The sequence below is a fragment of the Ceratotherium simum genome, chromosome 10 (assembly GCF_057802395.1).
Source record: "Ceratotherium simum simum isolate JZ-2026a chromosome 10, ASM5780239v1, whole genome shotgun sequence".
In the NCBI taxonomy this organism is placed as follows: domain Eukaryota; kingdom Metazoa; phylum Chordata; class Mammalia; order Perissodactyla; family Rhinocerotidae; genus Ceratotherium; species Ceratotherium simum.
In genome coordinates, this window is record NC_141909.1 from 62,959,488 (window position 1) to 62,984,024 (window position 24,537).

Sequence of the window (24,537 nt, forward strand, 5' to 3'; positions counted from 1 at the left end):
CTCACCTAGTGTCCCCACCAAACCCCGGCCGTCCGCCCGCAGCCTGCCCCTCACCGCAGGCGGCCCAGGGCTGGCTGCAGGCTACACCCCCATTGCCCACAGACCTCGGGGAACACAGCATCTCTAGAGTGAGCACAGTGGGAAACAAAATCGTTCTCTTGTAAAGCCAGGAAAGAAAAGAAACCAGAGAAAACAACATTTGAGAGCCATAATGAGATCACAGGATTTTAGAGATAGAAAGGATCATCTAATCAAAGGCCCTCAGTTTTTAAATAAATTTTTTTTTTTTTTTTACAAAAGCAATATTTGTTTACTGTGGAAAAATTAGGAACTACTGATGAGCAAAACGAAGCAATTTGAAACCTGTCATACCACTCTGAGAGGACAAGCATCCACACGCTCAGGCCCCTGCCCAGCTCTCCCTCTGGCCTCCAGGTCCACAGACAGGCTGTGTGCACCCGAGAGGCCTGGTCCTTGCTCTGTGACCTGTGGACAGCAGATGGCAAACTGCACCTTGACCCAGATGTTAGATCCAGGCGGTGGGCTTGCTAGCACGGATTTTGGAAGCATACAAGTTGGTGCTGGAGTTGTCAGGGTAACGTACATGGGAATGTAAGAGGCTGGGGGCTGTCCGCCGCCCGATGGAGCTCACCCTGGGCAGGCAGAGCTGAGCATGTCGCCCGTTAGGAAGTGAGAAGAATGGAGAAGCCACCCTTTCCCAAGACCCCCAGGCTGTCTCTCCTGGTGTGCTTGGCTGAGAACATCCCCTTTGCATTTGCAAGAGGAGACTGCAAACTTCCTTACACCTGTGCATCAGAGGACTAGTCTGTGCCAGGTCTCCAGGCCAGGTCTCCGTGGGCTGCTACACAGCACCAACACACGCCTCTTTCAATGGGCGTGTGGGGTAGCAAAAATTAGATCATACGGTGTGTACCATTTTGGAATCTGATATCTTCATTTAATGATATACTGCAGACAGTTTTCCTCTCCCATAGACATTTATCAACAGCAGGGTTTTCAGGTCTGAACAGATTTCTTTTGTACAGGTGACCCATAATTTATTAACTCACTCTCATATCACCAGTGCTGCGATGAACAAACTCCTTCTCCATGTCTTTATTATTTCTTAGGATGAATTCCAAGGATGTATATACAACTGTTACGACTTCTAATAAACCAGCTTTCAGAAAGGTGACAGCAGTGTACGGAGAGCCTGCCTCCCAAAACCGGGAGGGCTTAGCCTCTCTGTGCCTCAGTTTCCTCGTTTGTAAATGGGTGTGATAGTAGTGCCCACATCGTAGGGGCCGTGAGGACACACTCATTAGGATCCAGATAGCACTGAGAACAGCCCCTGGACCTGGGGTGTACTGTGCCCTGTCTGCTGGGGCTGCTGCTATTTTTAGTTCCCTTGTTTGGGGTGGAGAGAGCAAGTGACCTGCTGGAGGTCACCGAGTTGGGAGGGGCAGATTCCCAAGACAGCTCTGCTCTCCTTCCCTGCTGCTCCAACAGGCTTCCAGATAATTCCAGTTCTCTCCTTAGTGATTATTATGCACCTTTGTGCACTCATTATTTCCAGAAACCTGGCTAGGGGTGAGGTGGCCCTGGACTGTCTGCAGTGGTCTGCTGCTGACTTCTCTGGGCCCCTGTTCATTCCCCTCTCACACGGGAACGCGGTGTTCACCAGCTCCCTCTGTCCTGGGGCGCTGTAGTTGGAGGGTGGGGGGCGAACACCCCCGCCTCCCTCGGACGTGGACAAGGAAACAAGAGCTCTGCCTGGGAGGACCGGGCAGCTCTCTTTCTAGTCCCAACGTGCCCCTCTCACATGGAAATGAAGCAATCCCTTAGTCCTCATTACACTGGTTTTAGGTCATTCCTGGGGAGATTCAGTCCTGCGGCTGCTCAGATATTTTTAGATGAAATAAGCGGCATGGAAATTAAAGGCTATGACCTACCTGGGTGTCGACGCAGCCGGGATGCATTCGTGAGAAATGGACGGTGCCCGCGGGCCCCGCGATCTCAGGACCCCGCTCCCTCTGGGCAGGGGGTGAAGGATGAACAAACGAGGGAGAAGGCGCCCCTTAGTTGGGAGGCAAGGGAGCCCGCTGCGGGCGCCCATGACAAGCCCCTCCCCAGCCTGTCTGGGACTCTGCCATGTGCACAGACTTCACCCTTCATTTCACCTTACTCCGAATCGGGTCTTCACCGACGAGGTCTGACTAGAACCTGGTGCTGCGTTCTGGCGCGCCCCTCCCCACCCCCGCCCCGCCTGCGTAGATGAGCAGAGACAGCAGAACGTGAGAACAAACTGCACGCTGCCTGGGACTTCCCTAACCTCCTCCCCCCATGAAATTAAGTCCCCTCAACACCCAGATCTTCCTCTTGCACAATCACTTGTGCGACTCTATTCTTTGCTATACCCAAGCTCAGGCCCCCAGCGCAGGCCGGCACTGAGTGGGTGTCCATTAATATGTGAATTAACTCCTAGAGATGCTTAGAGAACATATCAGTTGCAAATTTTTTAAAAATATCATTAAATACCCCGCTTAACCCTCAGCTGTGTTGAGGCTGCTGCCCAATCCCAGGGCGGTTTGATCACCCTTTGTAAAGACCTCCATCTAGGCCTCATTTATGATGGGTGTGTGGTTTATTCCCATGTCCCCTGGGAAAGTTATAAAGCAGTATGGCTCTTTGAAATGTCAGGATTTTGAGTCATGAGAAGTAATCCACCAGGATTTGGTCTGGAGTCAGTGAGCAAAAGCGGGGCACACCCAGGGTGCACAGTGGGCAGAGGCTGAGGCGGGGAGAGCACCGGACAGGGCTACCTGCGGAGGCAGACAACACCAACAGGGAAAGCTTCACCGTGAGGGAGCCCCACCAGCTGGATTTAAGGGCAAGAACTGTCGGTGTGGAAGTTACATAGCAGGCTTTTAAAAATAGCTGTAACAAGCTGAGATATGGCAGCACGACTACATGTTCTGTTAAGACCAGGCATGAGAGCTGGACCCTTGCCCTTTTATTTCTGCAGAATTGAAGGTGCATGCCCTTCACAGTGAGCCCAGGGAACCCCGAGTTGTTCCTGTGGCATCTGTTTAGCCGGTGAGCAGGGGGCTGCCCAGAGGAGAGAGGAGTGGGTCCCACCATCCTTCCTCTGTCTGCACTGTGCAGGGCACCGATACCTCTGCTGGGCTCCTGTTTCGGTGGTCACTGGCTCTCACTATTTTCTTGGTGGGTCTGAGAAACACCGAGAAGAGAGGTGGCAGCTTTTGTGGCTTCTCCCAGGAGCGTGCTGAAGGCCCACCCTGGTCTGAGCAGAGCTATGCTCTACTACTGATGGAGAAGAGGATTCCTTCTTAGCCAGGGAACATTTGCAGGTGCTGCTGTGAATTACTAAGATCCAAATTAATGTGTATCCCAGAATAAGCCTTCCTTGGATAAGAGCACACGTGGCACATTAATAAAATGCAGTCTTGAGAAAACCACCTCACTTACTGTTTTGTGCAGAGACCATAGTTCCACTAAACACTGTCCTTTCTGACGGTAGATCATTGGTGTTCAATTTCTGAACCAACGTTCCTCCTGAGGAGACTGTTATCTGCAATAAATATAATGGAAATTTATAAACAAAAGTTTGGAATACCCTCCCAGTCCCCTTCTCTGTCAAGCAGTATATTAGTTTTCTTGTTGCTGTTGCAACAAATGACCACAAACTTATTAGCTTAAAACAACACAGATGTGTTCTCTTACAGCTCTGGAAGTCAGAAGTCTGAAATGGGTCTCATGGGACTAAAATCAAGGTGTCAGCAGAGCAGCATTCCTTCTGGAGGTTTTACGGAGGAATCCCTTCCCTACCTTCTCCATCTTCCAGAGGCCGCTGGCATTCCTTGGTTTGCGGCTGACCACTCTGACCCCTGCTTTCATCATCACATCTCCTTCTCTGACTCCAGCCCTCCTGCCTCCCTCTTTTAAGGACTCTTGTGACTACATTGGGCCCACCTGGATAATCCAGGATCCTCTCCCCATCTCAAGATCCTTAATTTAATAACTTCTGCAAAGTCCCTTTTTGCCATGTAAAGGTGACATATTCACAGGTTCCAGGAATTAGGACATGGACAGCTTGTGGGAGGGTGGGTCATTATTCTGCCCACCACAGCAGAGAGAAGGCAGCCGACGTAAATTGCCTTCTTCCTGATTTCTCTGATTTGTGTCACTTTCATCCATTAGGAGAGAACTGGCTCCATTAGCCTGTCCCCTCCCATGTGAGCAGCATGTTCTCCAGGAAATGCACTCACCCACTCCTGACCTGCTCGCCTCCCACAGCTGCCCCTGCTCTTCAGAAGCCTTCCTTTCCAAGGCTTTGCCAACTCGCAGATGACTTCCGGGGAAAAGCCTTCTGTGAGGGCTGGAGTCTTTAACGTGGCTCTTTGCACGGTTCTTCCTCCCTTTTCACAGGGAATTCGTGGGCCAAGTGTGGGCAGCAGCCACCCAGCCATGACAAGAGGCAGGAGCAGGGGAGGTGGAGGTCCCCCTGAGAGCAGGGGAGGCAGGATTTGGGGTGGCTCCCAGGAAGTCTCCACGGCCAGAAGGAGCATTCGGGCTCCCCGTCAGGAGCTCCTCAAAAGCACGTCCCTGGGAAGCAGCACAGGCTGACCCTCATCTTGACCTGGACCCCTCCTAGTCTTCATCGGCTCCTCTCTAGACCTACTGGACGCTGTCCAGGCTGGCGCACCGATACTTGATTTCAGGTTATTAAACCAAAGGCCTATAGGCCCATTGGACAGAATTTGGTTTTCCCTGTGGATGTGGACAGAATGGCCCCTTAGGACAGTGGGGGCAGCATATGTAGGACCCATCAGGAACAAAGTTGTTTACTTATAAACATCCCAAAAGGTCAACTCACCACTCTGGGGTCGTGTTCTTTCTCCAACACAGGGCTCAGGACAGTCTGAGGATATGCCCACCTGAAGAGGCACAGAGCATCCGTGAGGTGGGGAGCTATGGGTGCTGCGGACCCCCTTCTCTCCGTGGCCCTGAGGGGAGGCAGGGAGGTGGGACCTGGTTACCTGCATCTTCCGGAGGAGGCAAGTGGCTACCGGAGCTGCAGTCTCCTTCCTCTCGGGGAACTTTTAGTCCACATGCCGTAACTGGCTCTGCGTTGCCATTGCTTGCGCCGTTGTTCCTTCTCCAGTCTCAGGTTTTCCTCTCCCCAGAACTGGAGCAAAGATGCCTCTGAACCTCATGCACTGACTGAGAGGAAGAGATATCCACCCTACAGGGAGGGAAACTCAAACCGCAGAACAGGCTAGGGGCCCACTTTGTGGGGAAAAAAAGTATATATACACATATGTTCATTATGTCTAGTCTGTGCCTAGAAAAATATGAATAGGAAATATGAAATTTAGCAACACTGCTATGTCCCAAGGGTGAGATTAAGTAAAACGTTTGCTTCCTTTGCTATGCATTTCTGTACTGTTGAATTTGAGTATTTTTACAATGAGCATGTAATTTTATGATTTCTGCAATCATAAAACATATATATAACATTTTTAACAAAATGAGAAGAATACTGTTCAAGTGTATTTGACGTGGAAAGATATTCACAGTATATGGAATGAGAAGTTACAAAATGACAGGAACAACACAATTCCAGTTTTGTGAGGAAAGATGTGTCAAAACAAAGAGAAAATATTTGCAAGGATAAAATTTTGGTGCACTAAAGTGTTAAAAATGCTTATCTCTGAGTGGTGGAATTATTTCTACGTTCTTATGCCTACCTGTATTGTTTTAAACAATGAACATATATTACCTGTTTTAAGGTGAGGGGCAGGTAAATTAAAGCACCTTACCCCAACATGAGGTGAGAAACAAGGTTTCCAAGTGGTGGGCCCCTGGCTCTTTTCTGGGCCATTCCTCAAAGCTTTTGCCTGATGAACTCCGCCCACCGCTGTGTGCCCTGCACCCAAGCTCACAGAGGCAGCCTGGCGTCATGGACAGGGCACTAGGGGAAATCCTGAATTTGAGCCCTGGCAATGGCACCTACAGCGGTGTGACCTTGTGCAAGTGGATATGGCAGTTGTGGCCTTGGTTTCTTTACTTGTCAGAGGGAGATAATAGCCGGCCAGCCCACCTCTTAGGATCAGAGAGTTTTGTGGTGAAATAAAAACGTGTGTGTGGACTGGAAAGCTCTCTGTGCACACTGGTTGTTGTCATTTTATTTCTGTATTATTATTACTATTATTATAATTCAGTAATTAATAATAATAATATAATTCAGAGTTGTGACTTGCATCCCAGACAGCATTCTTAGTTGTCCACAGCCCAATTTGTTTTTGGAGGGGCCTGCCTTGTTAGTATTTGTGGATGTTTAACAGCTGTTCCCCTCCATCCAGTGGCCTTGAACACTTTTTTTGTATTCATTGCTGGCGGCTTTCTCTGTGATCTAATTTGGGAGAAGGAGAAAGGACTTCTGCCAAAAGCTATCTGCCCCATCAGCCTGCCGTGAGGGATTGTCATAAACGGCTCCTCTGAGTAAAGGAAATGAAAGCTGGAAGTGGGTTCCACACAGCAGCCTGCAGCCCCTCCTCTGAGAGGCCTGCTGCTTCCCTCCCAGACGGCCTGGCCAACGGAGCCCAGGCCAGGCTGAGGGCTGGGCCTGCTCACCCTCCTGCCCGGGGGCACCTCCTCTCTCCTCTCCAGATGGACGAGAGCTGGGGCCAGCCCCTCTGCACCTCTCCTCCCCACCCAAGGGATGGTTGTGCATTTTGTTTTCTGCTTCAGCCTCTGTGAGAACACACCTGTATCCATTTAGACATTAACAGAGTCACCTGCAGGGGGATTGGCTGCCCCCCCTCACCCTCACCCCACACCCTGCCCCCCCAGCCAAATATTCTCCTCCAGGACACAGCCAGGTGGTAGGTGTTTTATAAAAACTTCTGGAAAAAAACAGTTTTTGGCAACAGGCCTATCAGTGGTTTTTCTATCTTTTAAAATCTCCCTCAACCCACGTCCACAAAACAGGCCCTTCCCAACCCTTCTCCTGTGCCCACCCATGGGAAGGAGCAGATCTGAGACATCATGTGCTTCTGTAGGCTTTTTGCCTCCTAGGTCACCAGCTTTATCATTCCAAAGAACATGCGTAACTCTTCACATGCACCAAGCATTTCTCCTCCCTGAGAAGGCGATGAAGCATCTCTGTCTGGCCACAAGCAATTTATAATCCTCCAACCGCCCAGCTGGCTTTCTGAGGCCCTTCTCGTGTACCATCAGTGTCTTTTCAGGCCAGGAAAAACATAATAATAATCTGCTAAAATAATAACATACAAATATATAAGTGAAGTGTGTACATGCATATATACGTGTATGTGTGTATTTTTTTTATTAAAAGAATTGGAATTAAGAGAATCCCAAAGAGGTTCCGTGACTTACCCAAGTTCCCAGCAAGTCCATACAAAGTGGAAAACAGATGGCAAATCTCCCTTTTCTTGAGTCATTAAACCACGCTGAGTCCCAACCGACTCCAGTGCCAGTGGAGTAGGAACGAATCCCATTGTTTGCAAGTCATTGTTCCCATAGGATGAACTTGGCGCCAGGAGCTCCTTGCCCAGCTCTTACAGATCCCACCAGGGCCTGTTTTTAACGCGTGAGCTAGTGTCACTCTCCTGACCCAAAACCCTTCAACATTCCGGGTTCCCAACCGAATTAAGCAAGAATCTCCTTGGCCTGGTGTAGTAGACTTCTTTTGGAGATGTGGCCCCTTCCCTCCCCTTACGGGTGGGCCCCCCATCCTGTTTATTAAAACAACAAACACTTAACTGAGCCGTTACCCTGGGCGAGGTATTGTGTTTGTCCCATGTGGCCTTGAGCCCTCTCCCAAGAGTGTGGAAACAGGACCTTGGAACTGAGGGCACGTAGAGGGACAATTATTTTTGCCTTGACTCAGCGGTGCCATAGGCGGCCCATGTGCATGAAGAGCAGAGTGAGTCTGTCTGCAGAGGAGGAGAGAGCGAAGCAGTTGTGACGAGAGTCTGCGGACAACAGTCCCAGAGAAACAGAAGTTCACCCCAGGTCCTCACAGCAAGCCTGTCCTGTCCCGGCCCCGCCCAAAGCCCAGCTGTGCCTCCACTGAGTTCTGTGAGGGCTGCCTTTGTATCCCGCCAAGAAATTATTTTTGTCTAGTTGGCTTGAGTGGTTCCTGTGACTTGTAACCAGACAATCCCTGAGACACTCGGCTCGTCTCAGCTGGAAAGTCCACCAGTTCTGTGCTAATCAGCTCCTTTTAGAATAAGAGTATCCCTGCGAAGGGGCAGGCAGGGCGTTGCTGGCAACAGCCAACAGGTGCTTTGGGTCATTCATACCTTAGTGTGAGCCAGTTCAGTAACTTCCTTTCCTCCAAGACTGACCAGCTAAGATCAGGGACACTTGGGGGATTCGGAGTTTTGATGAGAAGAAAAAAAAGGAGGAGATATTTTAGAGTACAGGCTCCCAGGGGTAGGGCAGTCCTGGGTGCAGGGAAGGCAACTTCAGCTACTGGAAAATGTGCCCAAGGTTAGTCCTGCTCCCAGAAACAAGAAAAATCATTCATTATCATTATGACTCATTAGTATTTTTAATTTACACAATGCCTTCCTTCCAAGGAACTCATTATGTCGATGGAGGTTCATTACGAGAAAGAGATTTGAGAGTGGAATTTATGTTGGACACAGTCTTCTAAATATGGCAACAAGGACCTTTACTACATGGGTACATGACGAAGCAATTCTCTCTCTATAAGCTCATTAGGGAGGGATGTAAAACGGTGTCGAGCCTGGGTAATGCTGAAGGAGAGATGCGGAGTACTCCAAAGCATTTCCATCCAAATATTAAATTCGTAGTGCTCCTGAAATCATACAGTATCTTGGGTATGAGATATTTTAATAGCATTAAAGTTAATTATTGTTTGATGAGAAAAATGTATTGCAATTTTTACATTTAGTGTAGGAAAACTGATTGAAGTTTCTGTTAAGAAACCTCCAAAGCCAGCTTGAATTAAAGCAATTTTGGTTACTAGGCAGTGGGTATGTGCTTCCACCAATTGTACTATCTGCTGGAGAAAATACTTGTCCTTCTACTCCTGGGAAGTTACTGGTGTAGATTTTAAAGGAACAGACAGCTGCCCTGGTGAATACCATTTGGTACTTCTCCATTTGTACAGTACAGAAACATCCCGTAGTGAGCCTGGGGCAGTCACACACTGACTTTACAAATTATAGAAAGACCATTTCAAAGATCATATTACCTGAGGAAGCCAGCAGCACAGAGTCCCAGAGAAAAGGAGGCATTAGAGTCATTAGCTTCTCAAGAGGTATTCTTGGTCTAGGGTCAGACAGCGGTGAGGGTGAGTCAGATCTTTCCCTTTGCCCTCAACCTCAACTCATCCTCCTTTATTCAGTTCCATTCATTCAGCAAGTATTTATCAAGGGCCTGCGAAATGTCAGACCCAGTGCTAAGTACTAGGGATACAGTGAGGGCTACCTGCCCTCATGCTGTTCACCAGGCATTAATAGGCATTATGCAGGTTATCAGGTAATTAACTTACACTCACAGTTCAGGCAAGTGCTATGATGGAAGAGCGTACGTAGACTGTTATGAGCACATAGGGGTGGGTGGGGGTGGTGTCAGGGGTGCATTAGCAATGAGGTGACATCTAAGCTAAGATTTAGAGGAAGGGCAGGAATAAGCTGGCAGAGTGTTGGGAGAGGGTTGGGGATGGGAAGCAGATTGTTCCAGGCATGGAGCACAGCCTGTGCAAAGAGCCCTAGGGTTGGAGGGCTCAACCAAGTGTGGCTGAAGCCGAGTGAGCAAGATGGAGAATGGGGCAAGCTGAGGCTGGAGCCTCGAAGGCCAATGCCAAAGACACTGAGCTTTTATGACACCGAGGGATGATTTGAAGCAGAATAAAACAGATTTGTATTTTTAAGGATCACTCTGTCACCTTTATGGAGGAAGCCAACGATGGTGGGGGGGAGGGCACGAGTGGGCACCGAGAGCCTAGCATCACTACACTGCATTACAGTCACGGTGGCTTGGGCAGAGTGGTAGCACGGAGACAAAGAGATGCAGACAGACTGGAGACATGTTATGGAGGCCAACTCAAAGGGTTGATAATCAGTTGGATACAGCGGGTGAGGAAGGGAGGGTGAGCAAGTGGGCCGACACTCATGCCATCTACTGAGGTGGGGACAGTCAGAGGAGGAGCAGATGAGTGATGGAAGATTAAGGGCTCAATTTTGGACATGCTGAGTTAGAGGTATCGAAGATATGGACTTGGAGCTCAGAAGAGAGACCTGGGCTGGATGGAGACTCTTGGGAGCCAGGGCACATGGGGGCATTTGGGGCTGCAGGCAGGGATGAGATCATTATAGAGAGAGTGCAGAGCGAGGAGAAAGGAGGGCCCAGGATTGGGCTGGGAGGGACTCCAACATTTAAAGGTCATGCAGAGAAACTGAAGTTGGTTAAGGAGCTTGAGGAAGCAGGAGCACAGACAGGAGAAGCCACGACTTAGAGGGTGGAATCACAGGGCCCACGCGGAGAGGGCCCCAGGTGAACGTGGACCACCATGTCAAGGGCTGCTGAGGGATTGAGTAGGATGAGAATGGAGGCACGTCCTCTGGATTTGGCAACATGAAGGTCATAGGTGACCTCAGCTAGAGAGTCACAGTGGTTGAGGAGAAAACCAGAAGGGAGTGGGTTGCAGAGTATATGGGAAGTGAGGAAGTGAAGACAGAGGTTTGCAGTGAGGAGAGGAGAAGATAGAGTGGGGTGTGGAGTAGGGGGACCGACTTGTCCCAGCTTGCCCAGGATTCTCCTGATTTTAGCACTAAAAGTCCTGCGTGCTGGGAACCCTCTTGGTCCCGGGAGCACCCAGATGGTCACCCTAAGGTGGGGTCTTGCAAAGTGTTTGTTCTTGTCTCTTTTAGACATGAGAATGGAGATACATGAACACTGATGGGAAGGATCCACCTGAGAGGAGCGGGGAGTGCCCTGGTCACCTGCCTTAAGCCTCCAGGTCACTGGTGAAAATGCTGTGCTTCCTTGTCTTCCTCAGGCATCCAAGGTCTATGCCTCAGTGTGCTACAGTGAAACCAGTGTTTCTGGTGCAAGATGACTGCATTTGCTCCCTGCTGTGACATTCGAGGGAGGCTCTTACACACTACACTTGGGACACAATGAAAGAGCCTGCTTTACAGCAAGGAGAACCCAAGTGTGGGCACTGGGACCTCACTCATTAAAAGCACAAAGGTGCTGAATTGGGATTTTGTTTTTAAAATTCCCCAAATGAGTGTCTGGGAGAACTGCTGTGAGTAGTACTCCTTCAAAAACACCCACCGCCAAATCCCAGCCAGATAATCAGATAAGGTTCCGGGCCCACAGGCCAGGATGAGTTCCAGGCCCCTCACTGACTTCCTGGATGGGCCAGTGCTCCTTGGCTGGGAGACCAGGGGAAGCAGTCCCCACAGAGGCCAGAAAGCTCGGCCCTGCTCTGGGGTGTGCAGCAGCTCAGACCCCCCTGACTCCCACCCCGGGAACGGTGGGGAGGGCAGGTGGGGAGGCCCGGGCACATCGTGGCCCAGGGGGCTCAACTCTGGGAAGTTTTTGTGCCTCATCCAAAGCAGCCTTGACGGCCCATGGGCAAATGATCTCTGACTGGGGTTTATTCATTTTCTCTCCTTAGGAGGGCCAGACAGAGCTCCCCAGCACAGATTTAGACCAAGAGCCTCATAAGGCTCCAAAGTCCTTCTGGGTGTGGAGGGTGGGCTCCTACTTGTGGTTTCAGGAGATCCAGACCCACCATTCTCCCCTCTTGCCCGAAATCTGCCCTCCTCACCCCCAACGCATCAATTGGGTTAAAATGGCTTAAGAATGAGATGAGTAATGAGCTGGGACTCGCCCTAGAAGATATTAAAATGTACTGTGAATAATTAGGATAGTGTGGTTCTGACATAATAATTAATAGATCAGCGGAACAGACTAGAGCTCAGAGAAGCAACTTAATGAGAATTTGGTATATGATAAAGATGGCATCACAGCTCAAAAGATTATGCAATAAATAAGCAGTGTCGACACACTGCTTATTAAAAAATAAAAGGAGAGAGAGAGAAAGAAGAGAGGCTCCTTACTTAAACCAAAATAACTTTCAGATGGATTAAAAAGATAAATAAGAGAAAATGTTAAAAGAAAATAGGGGAAAAAAACAAGTAAGTATTTAGAGTAACCAGGGATTTTTTTTTACCATACAAATGAATACATCAAACTTAATGATAAACATACAGCCTGACTACATAAAAAATTTAAACTTCTGTGTGACAAACCAAAACACCAAAAACAAAATTTAAGAGTAATTTGCTAAATGGGGGGGAAAGGCACTTGTGATAAATGTGCCAAAGAAGGTTTATAAATCAACAGTTTAAAAGATGATGATCACAATAGAAAAATGGGCAAAGGTCATGAACAGGGAATTTACAAAATAAATACAAATGGCCAATAAACAACCACCACCACCAAGTTCAATATCACTAGTAACCTAAGTAATGCAAAGAAAAATAGGATACCATCTTTCATCTGTCAGTTTTGCAAAGACAGTTTTGAGAATGACAGGACCCAGAGTTTGTTAGGAAGAGGAGAAACGGCACTTCGAGGGCTGGTGGGAATATAACCTGTTGCATTTTTTCTGGAGGGCAATTTGATTAATGTACATCAAAGGTCTTAAAAATGCTCACACACTAGGTCTCTGTAATTTCACTACCAGGAATCCATCCTAAGGCAATAACCAAAGATGTACACAAAAATGTATGTACAAAAGTGTTCATCGTGGAGTCATTTTCAATAGTGAGAAATTGGAAACAAGCTAAATATCCCATGACAGAGGCTTAATTAAATAAATTATGGGACATTCATTCAATAGGCTATCTTCTTATTAGAAGTAATATTTTAAAGTATATTTAATAACATGAGAAAACACTTATAAGGTTAAATGGAAAAACACAGGACTCAGAATGATATAGTGTGGTTCCAATTGGAAGTAGAGGACATGTATAGAAAAAGGCTTAGAGAAAATAGACCAAAATGTTAACAGTGGTTATATTTTAATGATGGCACTACAGGAGAGTTTTCATTTCCCTTGTATATTTTTATTTCCCTGTTTGATAAATGAATACTCATTTGTTTTATGATTAGAAAAAAAGGTGGTCTTGAATAAATACCTCCTTCCCTACCCTGCTCCCCACTATAGAGTCCTAAGATGGCAAAATGAGCATAGATCCATTGATTTGCTTAGCTGTGAGCTGGGACCCAGAAAGGATCGGGGCCTAAGGGAATGAGAGAAAGGAGACAAATATTTGGAGGGAGGGGAGGGGGAAGGAGTGAGGAAGAGCAGTGGGAATGGTCCAGAATGTAGAATGCTGCTGAAGCCTTACTGGCCTTGCTGGGGCCCTGACAACACTCCAGCATCCATTAATTCACTTGTTTGAAGAGATCCGAGGAGACTGGGCATCTTGGGGGCCAGACTCTAAAATGGGAGGAGAAAACCTAAGGGAGACCTCTGATGTAGCTGAACTGCTCCTCTCTCTCTCCTTTTCCATCTTCCTCTCTCCCTCCCTCTTAGTGGCTTCTTAGGGGAGAGGTGGTGCAGAGAAAACTCTAGGAAATGATAGGGAGGGAGGAACAATGGGAACACCAATGAGGCACTGGGGTTGGCTGTTCATCTTTTCTTTCCTGACTACCGCCTGCCTCCCAGTTTTGCCCAGAACCAGATGGGCTCTCAAGAAACATGAAGCCTGTCTCGGGTCAAGGGTTCTTCATGGGGCCGCCTTCCCTCACCCCAAGAGGCTCTCCTGTAATGAAAGGTTGCTGTTCTCTCCTTCCACAGCCTTTGTACCCTCCACTATCCTTGGAATGGTGGAAGGGACTTTCCCCAGCCCCTGCACAGCACAGCGTGGAGGGTATCTCTGCATTTATTCCTCACCAACTGATACTTTTGAGCACCTATTATTATCAGGCCTGTGCAGGGTGACCTGTGCTCAAAGCTGAAGAGGACACAGTGCCCCTTCCAGGAGCTCATTGATTACTGAGGGAGGGCACCCGGAAACAATCGTTATTTGCTTAGTAAGACACCGACTCACCACAGGCCGGGCATTGTGCTGAGAGCTACAATGCTTTCCTTTCGTTTTTCTTTCTCTTATATATACATTTTTACATATAGTAAAATTCTGTGTGTGTGGGTATATGTACAGCTCTATAAGTTTTGGCAAATGCATAGGGTTGGGTTACTCTGTGCATTAGACTGTGGTGTGACTCAGAAGAGCTCCATCACCCAAATATTCCCTCATAGTCACCCTTTGTGGTCACAGCCTCCTCCCACCTCTAACCCCCAGCAACCACTGATCTGTTCTCAGGCCCTATAGGTTTGCCTTTTCCAGAATGTCATATAAACAGAACCATACAGTGTGTATCCTTTTGAGTCTGGCTTGACTTTCACCAATGCATTTAAGATCCACATCATTGTAAACAGCAATATCTTGTTCCTTTTTTATTGCTGAAGAGCATTCCGTTGCATGGAAGCACCATAGTTTATTCTCCAGTTGAAAGACATTGGTGTTGTTTCCACATTGGGGCGATTATGAATAAAAATAAAGCTGCTGTAAAAATTCGTGTGTATGTTTTGGTATGAACTCAAGTTCTTTCCCTTGGGTAAATAACTTATAGCTCTTTCTTTAACCATCACCTCTAGCCTATAAAGGTATCTTTATCCCTATTTTACAAAGTGGGAATGTGAGGCTTGGGGAGGTTGAAGCAATTTGCGCATAGTCACATAGTTGGAGGAACCGGACCCAGTGGTGGACCCGGTCAGGAGATCCAGATGGTCAGCTCAGTTCAGCCAAAGTGGATTGAGCTCCTCCCAAGGGTCAGGTAGGTCTCCCCTCAAGGATCCGTGCTCTGTGCAAGAAACCGACCTATCAACAGGTGATTTCTACTGTGCTAAGATGGCTTCACAGAGGGTGCTCTGGGAGCCAAGAGGAGGGGCACTGACCAAGCTCCAGGCTGGGGGTGTGCCCGGCTGAGTCATGGAGGAGAAGTGCAAGTTAACCAGGCGGGGGGATTCCAGGCAGAGGAGCAGCAGGGACAAAAGCCACACTGCTAGGGGCATGTTCCAAAAATAATGGGCTGACGGGCAGAGGATTCATGGTGGAAAATAATGGGAAGTAGTTTGGACAGGTAGGGGGGTGGGGCACAATAACAAAGGACTTCAATTCCAGGTTAAGGGATTTGAATGTTAAAACAATATTAGCTGACATTTCTACAATACTTATATCTCCCAGATAATGTGCCTCTCTGGGAATCTTGAAGGCTTGTGAGCTGGAAGGAGGTCTTAGGAGCAAAATGGTGCATGGGTAAAGCTCAGGGTAAAGATGATTGACAAGCGAGAATGGCTGGCACCAAACACATTCGGTGTCTAAGGAAACATTCTACCTTGGAAGTACTGTTCTTCACTTTCCTCTGAGGCTTCATACACTAGTTCCCCTCATGGACGAAAAGAGGACTTACCATATGGTTACTGAAGTTGTTTATGTGTCTAACTCCCCCACTAGGCCAGGAGTCCTTTACTCTCTGAATCCTCATCACTGACTACAGTGTCTGGCATATAGTAGGTGCTCTATAAATGTTTATGGAACAAATAAGGCATTTTGTTCATTAAATATTTTGGATAATAAGTAGTTACCACATCAAACTCAGAGGACTCTTTTCCAATGAATTAGAATATAATAAAATAGACCTTGTGGGAGATTATTGTTTGACAATATTCACCCCTCCTTCTCCACCTCCATGGGAGGAGTATGCTTCCCTGACTCTTGATTTCGGGCTCTGTGAAATGACTTGTGTTGGTCAATTGGACGTTAGCAGATGTGAAGCAAGCAGAGGCGTGAAATGTGCTTGCTCACTGGGGCTTCTGCCATTGCCACTGGAACATACTCCAGCCAATCTAACAGTCCAAGGAGGGTGCGAGAATGCAGAACACGATCCACATCCAACATGCTGCTTCGAGACACCCCACTGAGCTCCACTGAGATTAACCCACTCTCTACATAAGAGTCAGCAAAAAATACATGCTTATTATTGTATGCCTCTGAGATTTTAGAGTTGTTTGTTATGTAGCAATAGCCAACAGATACAACCCTATACTTGAAATGCACCAACTATAATTTTGTTGTCCTTTGTTTAGGAAGGTAAGTCACAGACTCTGGTTTCAGACTACTTCTTTTTTTTTTTTTTTTTTTTTTTTTTTTAAAGATTTTATTTATTTATTTTTCCCCCCAAAGCCCCAGTAGATAGTTGTGTGTCATAGCTGCACATCCTTCTAGTTGCTGCATGTGGGACGCGGCCTCAGCATGGCCGGAGAAGCAGCGCGTCGGTGCGAGCCCGGGATCCGAACCCGGGTCGCCAGCAGCGGAGCGCGCTCACTTAACCACCAAGCCACGGGGCCGGCCCCTTTCAGACTACTTCTGACCCTCAGTTTGCTTGTCTGTGAAATCTGTAAAGTTGTTATGAGGACTGAATGAGATAATCCAAGAAAAACATTTAGTGCAGCCTCTGGCTCATGGAAAGTGCTCAGTATGTGCTATTATTATTATTAAGGTGTCTCTGGACCTTGGGTCCCTGCATTAAGCAGCAGTTGTCATTGGGTATCAGGATATGCCAGTGAGTAGAGAGCTCCAAATAACAGAAAATGTCAAGCGACAGAACATTTACTGTATACTAATGTGTGTCCTTCCAAAATGACCTAAACTGAACTCCCCCACCTCCTGCCAAAGAGCTAAGGTACCACTGCCTGTTTATCACAGTCAATTAATTGATGACGCAGCCGTCCTGCAGGAGGTGGAATCAGTGTCCGCATCTTGCGTCTTGCGGTGCAAGAGAGGCTAAGATGTGGGTGAGTTTTAATCCACTAGCGCTCAGGCTGTGGCAGGCTGCCAGCAGAGCACTTAGCACAGCCTTTCCTCGCCTCCCATCTGTCTTCACTCCTCGCGGACTCTTAATGCCACTGAATGCTAACAGGCGAAATGTATATGATTTGGGAAGATCCAAAAGATGGGGTGAGAACAGCGTCGAACAGAACGTGTCTCATGAGATCGCCTCGCTTCCACGGTTCATCCACCCACAAATCTACCCAGAGCAGCTTGTTCTGTCCCACAGGAGGGCTCCCCCACCCACCCCCACAAAACGTTAAGGAGAATTCTTTCCAAACTTTATCTAATTTATATACTAAGATGTCTCCACAAAGAGCCATGAGCAGGCATGGGGTCTGACAATATCTCACATTTAACTAATCCTCCAGCTTCCAAACCCTTAGGATCTGGTGATAAGTTCTGCAAATACCGGTGTGTGTCCTGCCCTCTGAGTGTCAGGATGCTACTGATGTTAGGTTGGGAATTATTGGAAATGTTTCCAGAGACCCGACTGAATCTTAGAAAACAGAAAACAACCTAACCCACATTACATAATCGGGCCAGGAAAACATGTTTCGTATTAGAATGGCAGCCAGCAATTTCCTAAGACTCAGACAGAGGTCTGGGTTGTTCATTTGGCCCTGGACCTGCTTAAGAATGACAATATTTTAACCTCTCTGTGTCTCCTCATCTGTGAGGCAAAGACACACTAAGCTGCTCCCTCCGTCACCGACGTGCGTCTTTGTATATTGTGCTATGTCTCCCACTCTAGAGAGGATGAATAAATATCAAAGCATGAGAGTTATTATGCTTCTCAGAGAAGTTGGGAAGATCAATAAAATGTTTCTAACACAAATAGGAAATGAAAATGAAGAGATATCAAGGTCCTGAGAAGCAGACCAGATCCATACAAAAGTACAACATAACCAGCCGTATGATCAAAAAGGCAGTCCCCTCAGAGTCTATTATATCTGTCCACATTCTCAATCAATGCAGTGATTCCCAGATGGCCCTCTAAGAAGCACCCTCAGCCCCGGCCTGTCCTCCCCCTGGCACGGCTGGTCACTTCCCTCCCAGCACTCCCTTAGCACTTATTTCATGATAATACAATGAGTTTGAGGAAGAAATGGCAGAATTGTGTCCCAGTTAAGAGCTTGGGCTGTGGAGGCAGGCAAACTTGGGTTCAAATTCTGGCCCGTCCACTTGACCTTAGGCAGGTTATACAAGCTCTCCCAGTCCTAGTTTTCTCATCTATAATGTATAGGTAGGAATACCTCCATCACAGTGTCATGAGGGTTAAATGACATATACATGTACAACACTCACTAGTGCCCAGCACACAGTAAACCCCCAGAAGAATTTTGTGGGATGGTGGACGGGTGGGTGGCAAAGCAGCAGAGCTGGCTTCATTCTGCACCGTCCCACAGGCCCCGCCCCTCAAAGGGCCCTGCATTTGGTTTAATGTTCTGCTGTCACTGTATTGAAATTCTTAATAATTTTTTAATACAGGGGCCCCACATTTCTGTTTGGCACTGGGCCCCACAAATCATGAAGCCAGTCCTGCTGAGCAGCCCCTCTAGGAGTCTTTGCCATCCAATAAGGTTATGAGGCGAACCCCAGCTTGCCCCCATATTTGCGTACTTTTGGGACTTTTGGCAATGATACCACACTGGAACAAAGTCAAAGATGGAAATACTTTGAACTAAATCTGCACCATTTCATAGCAAGCTTCCAGGTATTTGTTTTTTAAAAAAAATGCAACCTCACCACTGGGGAGAAAGGGAGAAAGGGAAACAGCACTCCTGCTGTTTCCTTCCTCATGGAGAGAGAGCAACAAGTGTGATTCTGTCCTCCCTCAGCCCCTTCCTCCCTCCATCTCGGGAGGTGGAGCACTTACATAACAAGTTTAGTCAATTTGGGAGCAATAAATGAGGCATGCTCAGCTCTGCTCCCTGCTTTCTCCTCTTCCTGGGGAGGAAGTGGTGGTGTCTGTCCTAGGCCAGCCAAAAAAGTGAGTCTCTCTACTTCTTGGGTTTGATATTAAGGAACCCATTTGGCTCACACTGAGCCATGCCCTTCAACTAGCCTTATCAGCGAGAGCAGTGATATTTTGGCTTTCATCTATTATTCCCTTATCTTACTCTTCAATTTGTTCAGTTCTTGGGTGGGAAGAAGGTTGCTATTTAATGGACACCCTTAATGACCCCAACAACCACATGAACCCCTGCCATCCATCTTGTGACTCAGGACAATATTTAATTAAAATGCCCCATTAAAACTTACTATGAGGAAGTGGTATAGATACTTCTATATGGGGAGAATCTTAGATTCATTGCATCTCCAAGCTGAAAGGCACTGAAATCATCTCCTCCAGACCCCTTGGTTCAAGGAGAAGATCCAAAGAGGTGAAAAGCCTGGTAGATTGGTTCTCAAATTGAGTGTGCATCAGAATCATCTGGAGGGCTTGTTAAAACACAGATTTCTCGGCCCCATCCCCGAGTTTTGGATTCAGTAGATCTGAGGGTGGGGCCCCAGAACGTGCATTTCTACCAAGTTCCCTGATGATGCTGATGCTGCTGGTCCAGGAACATTACTTTGAGAACCACTGGCCTGGCATAAAATGAGTCAGCCTGTTAGTACAGAGCAGGAGCCAGAACCCAGGTGTCCTGTGTTCTAGCTGAATGCCCTTGTTGGTCCATCTCCTTGTCTTGTGGTTGTGCCTGCCTCAGCCCAGCTGGAAGTTCCCTTGGCTGCAGTCTTTATATTTGCACTCTCCACCTGAAATGAACTTGATCTCCTCTCCAAAATAATGTCTATAATGAGCCTGGAGCCGCCTAGAAACAAACACTTTAACAATACGAAGTATTTCTGGCACTAATACACATTATAAAAAACATGATAAGAGAGAGTGTGTTATGAAGAAAAATTAATGCAGTGAAGGATAAACTTAAAGCAAACACAATCATGCCAAGGACCAAGAACCCAAAAGGTGGATCACTGTTTTTCTGATCCTTCTATTGTGTCATCTATGTCCATGTTGATTATGCCAAAAACAAATAAGAAAACTGCTTATACTTACCCAGAGTCTTGGTAGCCAAGTTTTTTCCAAGTCCATCTTCTGTGAGCTTTCTTTAATTGACCGTGCATTATTGATCTAGAAATTATATTTCCCACTTCAAAATAAAGGAAAATAGGGCCAAAGGACCTGTTTCCAAACCCCACACCTCCACCGCCACCACCAGCCACGCATTCAAGTGATGACAGTTTTGCTCAACTGTCCCTTCACTCCAAAACCCTTCCAGGAAAATGTCACTTGTGCAGAAGGCTCAGCTATAGAACTATGCAGAGATCTCCAATTACAAGGGCTTAGCAGGGCAACCTAATTCACAACCAAGTGAATGGGAATTTGTCTAGTCCAGCGCTCCAAGAGAAATATGAAATTTTAAGTTTTCTCAAAAGTAGCCACGTTAAACAGGTAAAATTAATTTTAATAACATTTTATTTAACTCAATACATCCAAAAGGGTATCATTTCCATATGTAATCAATATAAAAATATTAATGAGATTGTTTACTTTTCTTTCACACTAAGTCTTCAAAATTGGCTGATTTTTACGCTTACAGCACATCTCAATTTGGACTAGCTACATTGCAAATGCTCCATAGCCATATTGGACAGGGCAAGACCAGACCTTGGCCAAACGGACAATTTGGAACATGTTAGAAACTATCTGGATAGAAAAGCAGCCCAGCTCAAAGTGGGACATTTGGGAGGAGCAGACGGGCACCATCCTGTCTGAGTCCTCCTGGCTCTCTGTGGAGCTCTGACTGTGTTACTAAAAGATTTGCTTGTCGGCTGCAGGCATTCTGTTGGACGAAGATTCTTATTTTTATTTTTCCCTGAGCCTCTAATTTTAACACACCACTGCCAACATCTACAGAGCTCAGGAATACAGATATACAAATCATCATTTTATGAAAAATGGAACATCCTCATCCTCCCACAGTGCTCCCCAGCGGATGGTCCTTTCTTTTCCCCACAAACCTAACGAACATGCTGGTTAGATTGAATCCAATGAGTAAACCTGATTACATGAACAGGCCTCACGATGAAAGATTCTCACTAAGACGTTGCCATAAAGGTCCACAAACATACATATCAGTCCATATCCACATAGCCGAGAAATATACACACACGAGATTTATCCTCTACTTATGTTTATAAAACTAACCAGAATACTGAGTTTACGTTTCTGCTTGAAATTTTCAACAAATTTCCAGATTTTCTTGGGATCAGACAAGTCCACAACGTGGAGAAAGATGTTCTAAACCAGAAAACAAAAAAAGTGGTAAAGCTTTTTTAAAAAAGATATAAGCTAGTATTTTTTTAATTAAAAAAATACACGTCCATGGTTTTAAAAATCAAATAGTTTGGAATGACACCAAATCAAAGTAACTGTCTCACTCCTCAGAACTATACCATTGTTCACAGTTTCTTGTGAACCATCCAGAAATATTTTAAGCACATACAATATTTATACACATATATTTTAGGCATTACATATTATACATTTAAAGCATTATATTTATAAAACAAATGTGTGTATGTATGTGTGTCCCTTTCCATATAAATAGGATCAGACTATACAGATAGATATCAGTTCTATATCTTTCTTTTTTTTTATTTATTTTATTTATTTATTTATTTATTTTGTGAGGAAGATCAGCCCTGAGCTAACATCCATGCTAATCCTCCTCTTTTTGCTGAGGAAGACTGACTCTGAGCTAACGTCTATTGCCAATCATCCTCCTTTTTTTTTTTTCCCAAAGCCCCAGTAGATGGTTGTATGTCATAGCTGCACATCCTTCTAGTTGCTGTATGTGGGACATGGCCTCAGCATGGCCGGAGAAGCGATGCGTCGGTGCGCGCCCGGGATCCGAACCCGGGCCGCCAGTAGCGGAGCGCGCGCACTTAACTGCTAAGCCACAGGGCCGGCCCTATATCTTTCTTTCTCACTTAACAATATGTGTTGGAGATGTTTTTGTTATATATAAATCTACCTTATTCATGTTAATGGCTACATAACATACTTTTGTATGGATGTGTCATAGTTTCCTGCTGCCAGTCCTTTAGGAGTTTTTGTCAATATCTTGCTCTTAAGACAATACCTAAGGCACATTATAAGATGACAACTTCCTCTGTGACTCAGTCCTTGCTTATGATGCTTATCAATTTCTGCCTTGTGATATGGTTATCTCTGGAAGCAGGTCCCTCCCTCAGTAGACTCAGAACTGCTTGATGGATGAGCCATATTGAATGCCCCCGCTTTCCTTGATGGTGGTTCACGCAGCCATACACGTAAATGACACAACGTATCTCTGCACCCAGCACATGAATCAGACTTGTATCCTGTGTCTCCAGTGAACACGAGGATATTCCCCTGAGCTCCAGCAGGCGGCTATGGCTTATCACCAAGCTAAAGCAGAGATTTCTGCTGCTGCTGCAGAAACCTCAGCACTGAATCTACGGGCCAGATTCTGAGCAACAGCCACAGTTCCTTTGATAAGGAAGGGTTCAGTGCCCTGCCTCGGTTTCCCCATTAATTGAGCCAGAGAATCCAAGGTTGTAGTCAGAATTTCTTTCTACTGATCTTAAAACGTATTGTTTTCTCACCCTGAGACAAAGGCTCAGAGAATGAGAAAACAGAAGCAACCCCACATTTTCATGACTCAGAAGGTCTGCAGTCAGCTTGAATATCATATTCAGGTTAAGTCTGGCACAACTGAATAGTCCTCCACCCTCAAGGGATAGGAAAAGCATTGTCTGTACAGGACTACGCTCTTTCTAAAAGTCTCTAAAGGCCCTCGCCCAGCCAGAGTGGACACAAGGCTGCTGACTCACGCCTGGGTCGGCCATGAGCCTCTACCAATGACTGCAAACTGAGTCTAGACACCTAATCCTTCCATTCTGAGGCCTTCCCCCACCACCCTAAAACTCCCTCCCACCACACAGTGCTGCGTAACACTCATACAAAATCCAGGTTCAAAAAACAACAAAATTCAAGTGAACTAGAATCAATTCTACGTTGAACATTCCACAACCTCCTTGAGCTTTCTGGAAGCACCCAATGTGTTTCAGAATTCAAAGGAGGTAGCAGCAGGGAAGAGAGAATCACCATCCCAGACAAATCAACCATGGAGCCTGGTGAAATGAAGCATTGTGAAAAGGTGAAGGAGATCATCTCTCTCCCTCTGGGAGAAAATAGGAAGCAAGAAAGCACCCAGAAGGAGAAGCCAGCAGTCAGCTGTGACCAGCAGAAGGAACAGGTATGTGTATGTAAAGTCTCCGATCTGCTGATCTACAGGGCTGGCCACTGGGCCCCAATGTACTCATTCTTTAAATCCTGGGGTACAAGTGTGGTTACTGAAATTGAAAAAAACTCACTGGGGATCCTTTCTGTGGATGAGACACTATCTAGCTGCTGTGTGGCCCAGGAGTCATGAGGTGACATCATGGGAACCCCTCTACCAATGTCAGAGGGTGAGTCTGATGAGCAAATAGGAAACAGTACATGAATGTGCCCTCAGAAGTTGAAATCACCATGTAGGAACAAGGTGGTAGTTAATATTCATGTTGAGTACCGGGGAAGCTAAACTAATAATTCTCAACAAGTTGGAATTCCACACTGGCCCAGGAGAGCTGGAGGAGAGTAGAAACTCCTGTTTTTCATTTTGGTGTTTTGATGTTGATCGGGTGAATCCCCACAGACATAAGGCACATTTACAGTACCTTCCAGCCACATCGGGAGTGTGGCAGGAGTTAAATATTGCCTGTACCTCTGTGATATTTCTCCTCGAAACCCATAACTCCAGTCTAACGGAAGAGAAAAACATCAGACAAAGCCCAATTGAGGGACAGTATACAAACCACCTGAGCAGTACTCCTCAAAGCTGTCAAGGTCATCAAAAACTAGGAACGTCTGAGAAACTGTCATAGCCAAGAGGAGGCTAAGGAGACACGACAACTAAATGTAATGTGGGATCCTGGATGGGATTTGGGAACAGAAAAAGGGCATTAGGTAAAAACTAAGAAAATCTAAATGGACTTTAATTAATAATAATGTATCAATGTTGGTTCATTAGTTGTAACAAATGAATTATGCTGATATAAGATGTTAACAAAGGGAAAACTGGGTATGGGGTAAATGGGAACTCTGTACTATTTTCACAACTTTTCTGTGCATGTAAAACTATTCTAAAATTTAAAAGGTTATTTTTGTTTTTTAAATGTTGCCCAAGGAGAAAACTGCCAAACAAGTCTGGTGCCCTCCTATCCAGGCAGCGAGGTGGTAGTGAACTGCAACAAGAAGCTTAAGGACGGTCCACTCTGACTTTCTCCCTCAGGTCCACTGGGAACATCGCACCAGAGACAGTGGGCTGGGGAGCAGGGAGTTTGCTCTATGACAACAAGCATTCCTTCCAAGCTTGAGGCTGCGCACACCCTCTCCAGACAGTGCACCTTGGCAGGACAGTCCACACACCTGATCTTACCAAGCTGGTGT

General features: G+C 46.5%; 1 protein-coding gene across 4 annotated transcripts in view; it reads right to left on the minus strand.

Moving 5' to 3' along the window:
• Positions 1-6,877: 6,877 nt before the first annotated feature.
• LOC101405780 (transmembrane protein 272) overlaps positions 6,878-24,537 on the minus strand; it is a 122,661-nt gene continuing 105,001 nt past the window's right edge. For 2 of the 4 annotated variants that reach the window (XM_087436099.1, XM_087436102.1), the window contains 2 exons: positions 21,208-21,300; positions 18,820-20,130 (listed from right to left, as the gene is read on the minus strand). In XM_087436099.1, coding sequence (XP_087292225.1) covers positions 19,999-20,130; positions 21,208-21,300 — 225 coding nt within the window. In that variant the 3' untranslated portion in view covers positions 18,820-19,998. Of the gene's footprint in view, positions 9,349-18,819; positions 20,131-21,207; positions 21,301-24,537 lie in introns of those variants that run through there. The other 2 variants (XM_087436101.1, XM_087436103.1) reach the window with 2 other exon arrangements.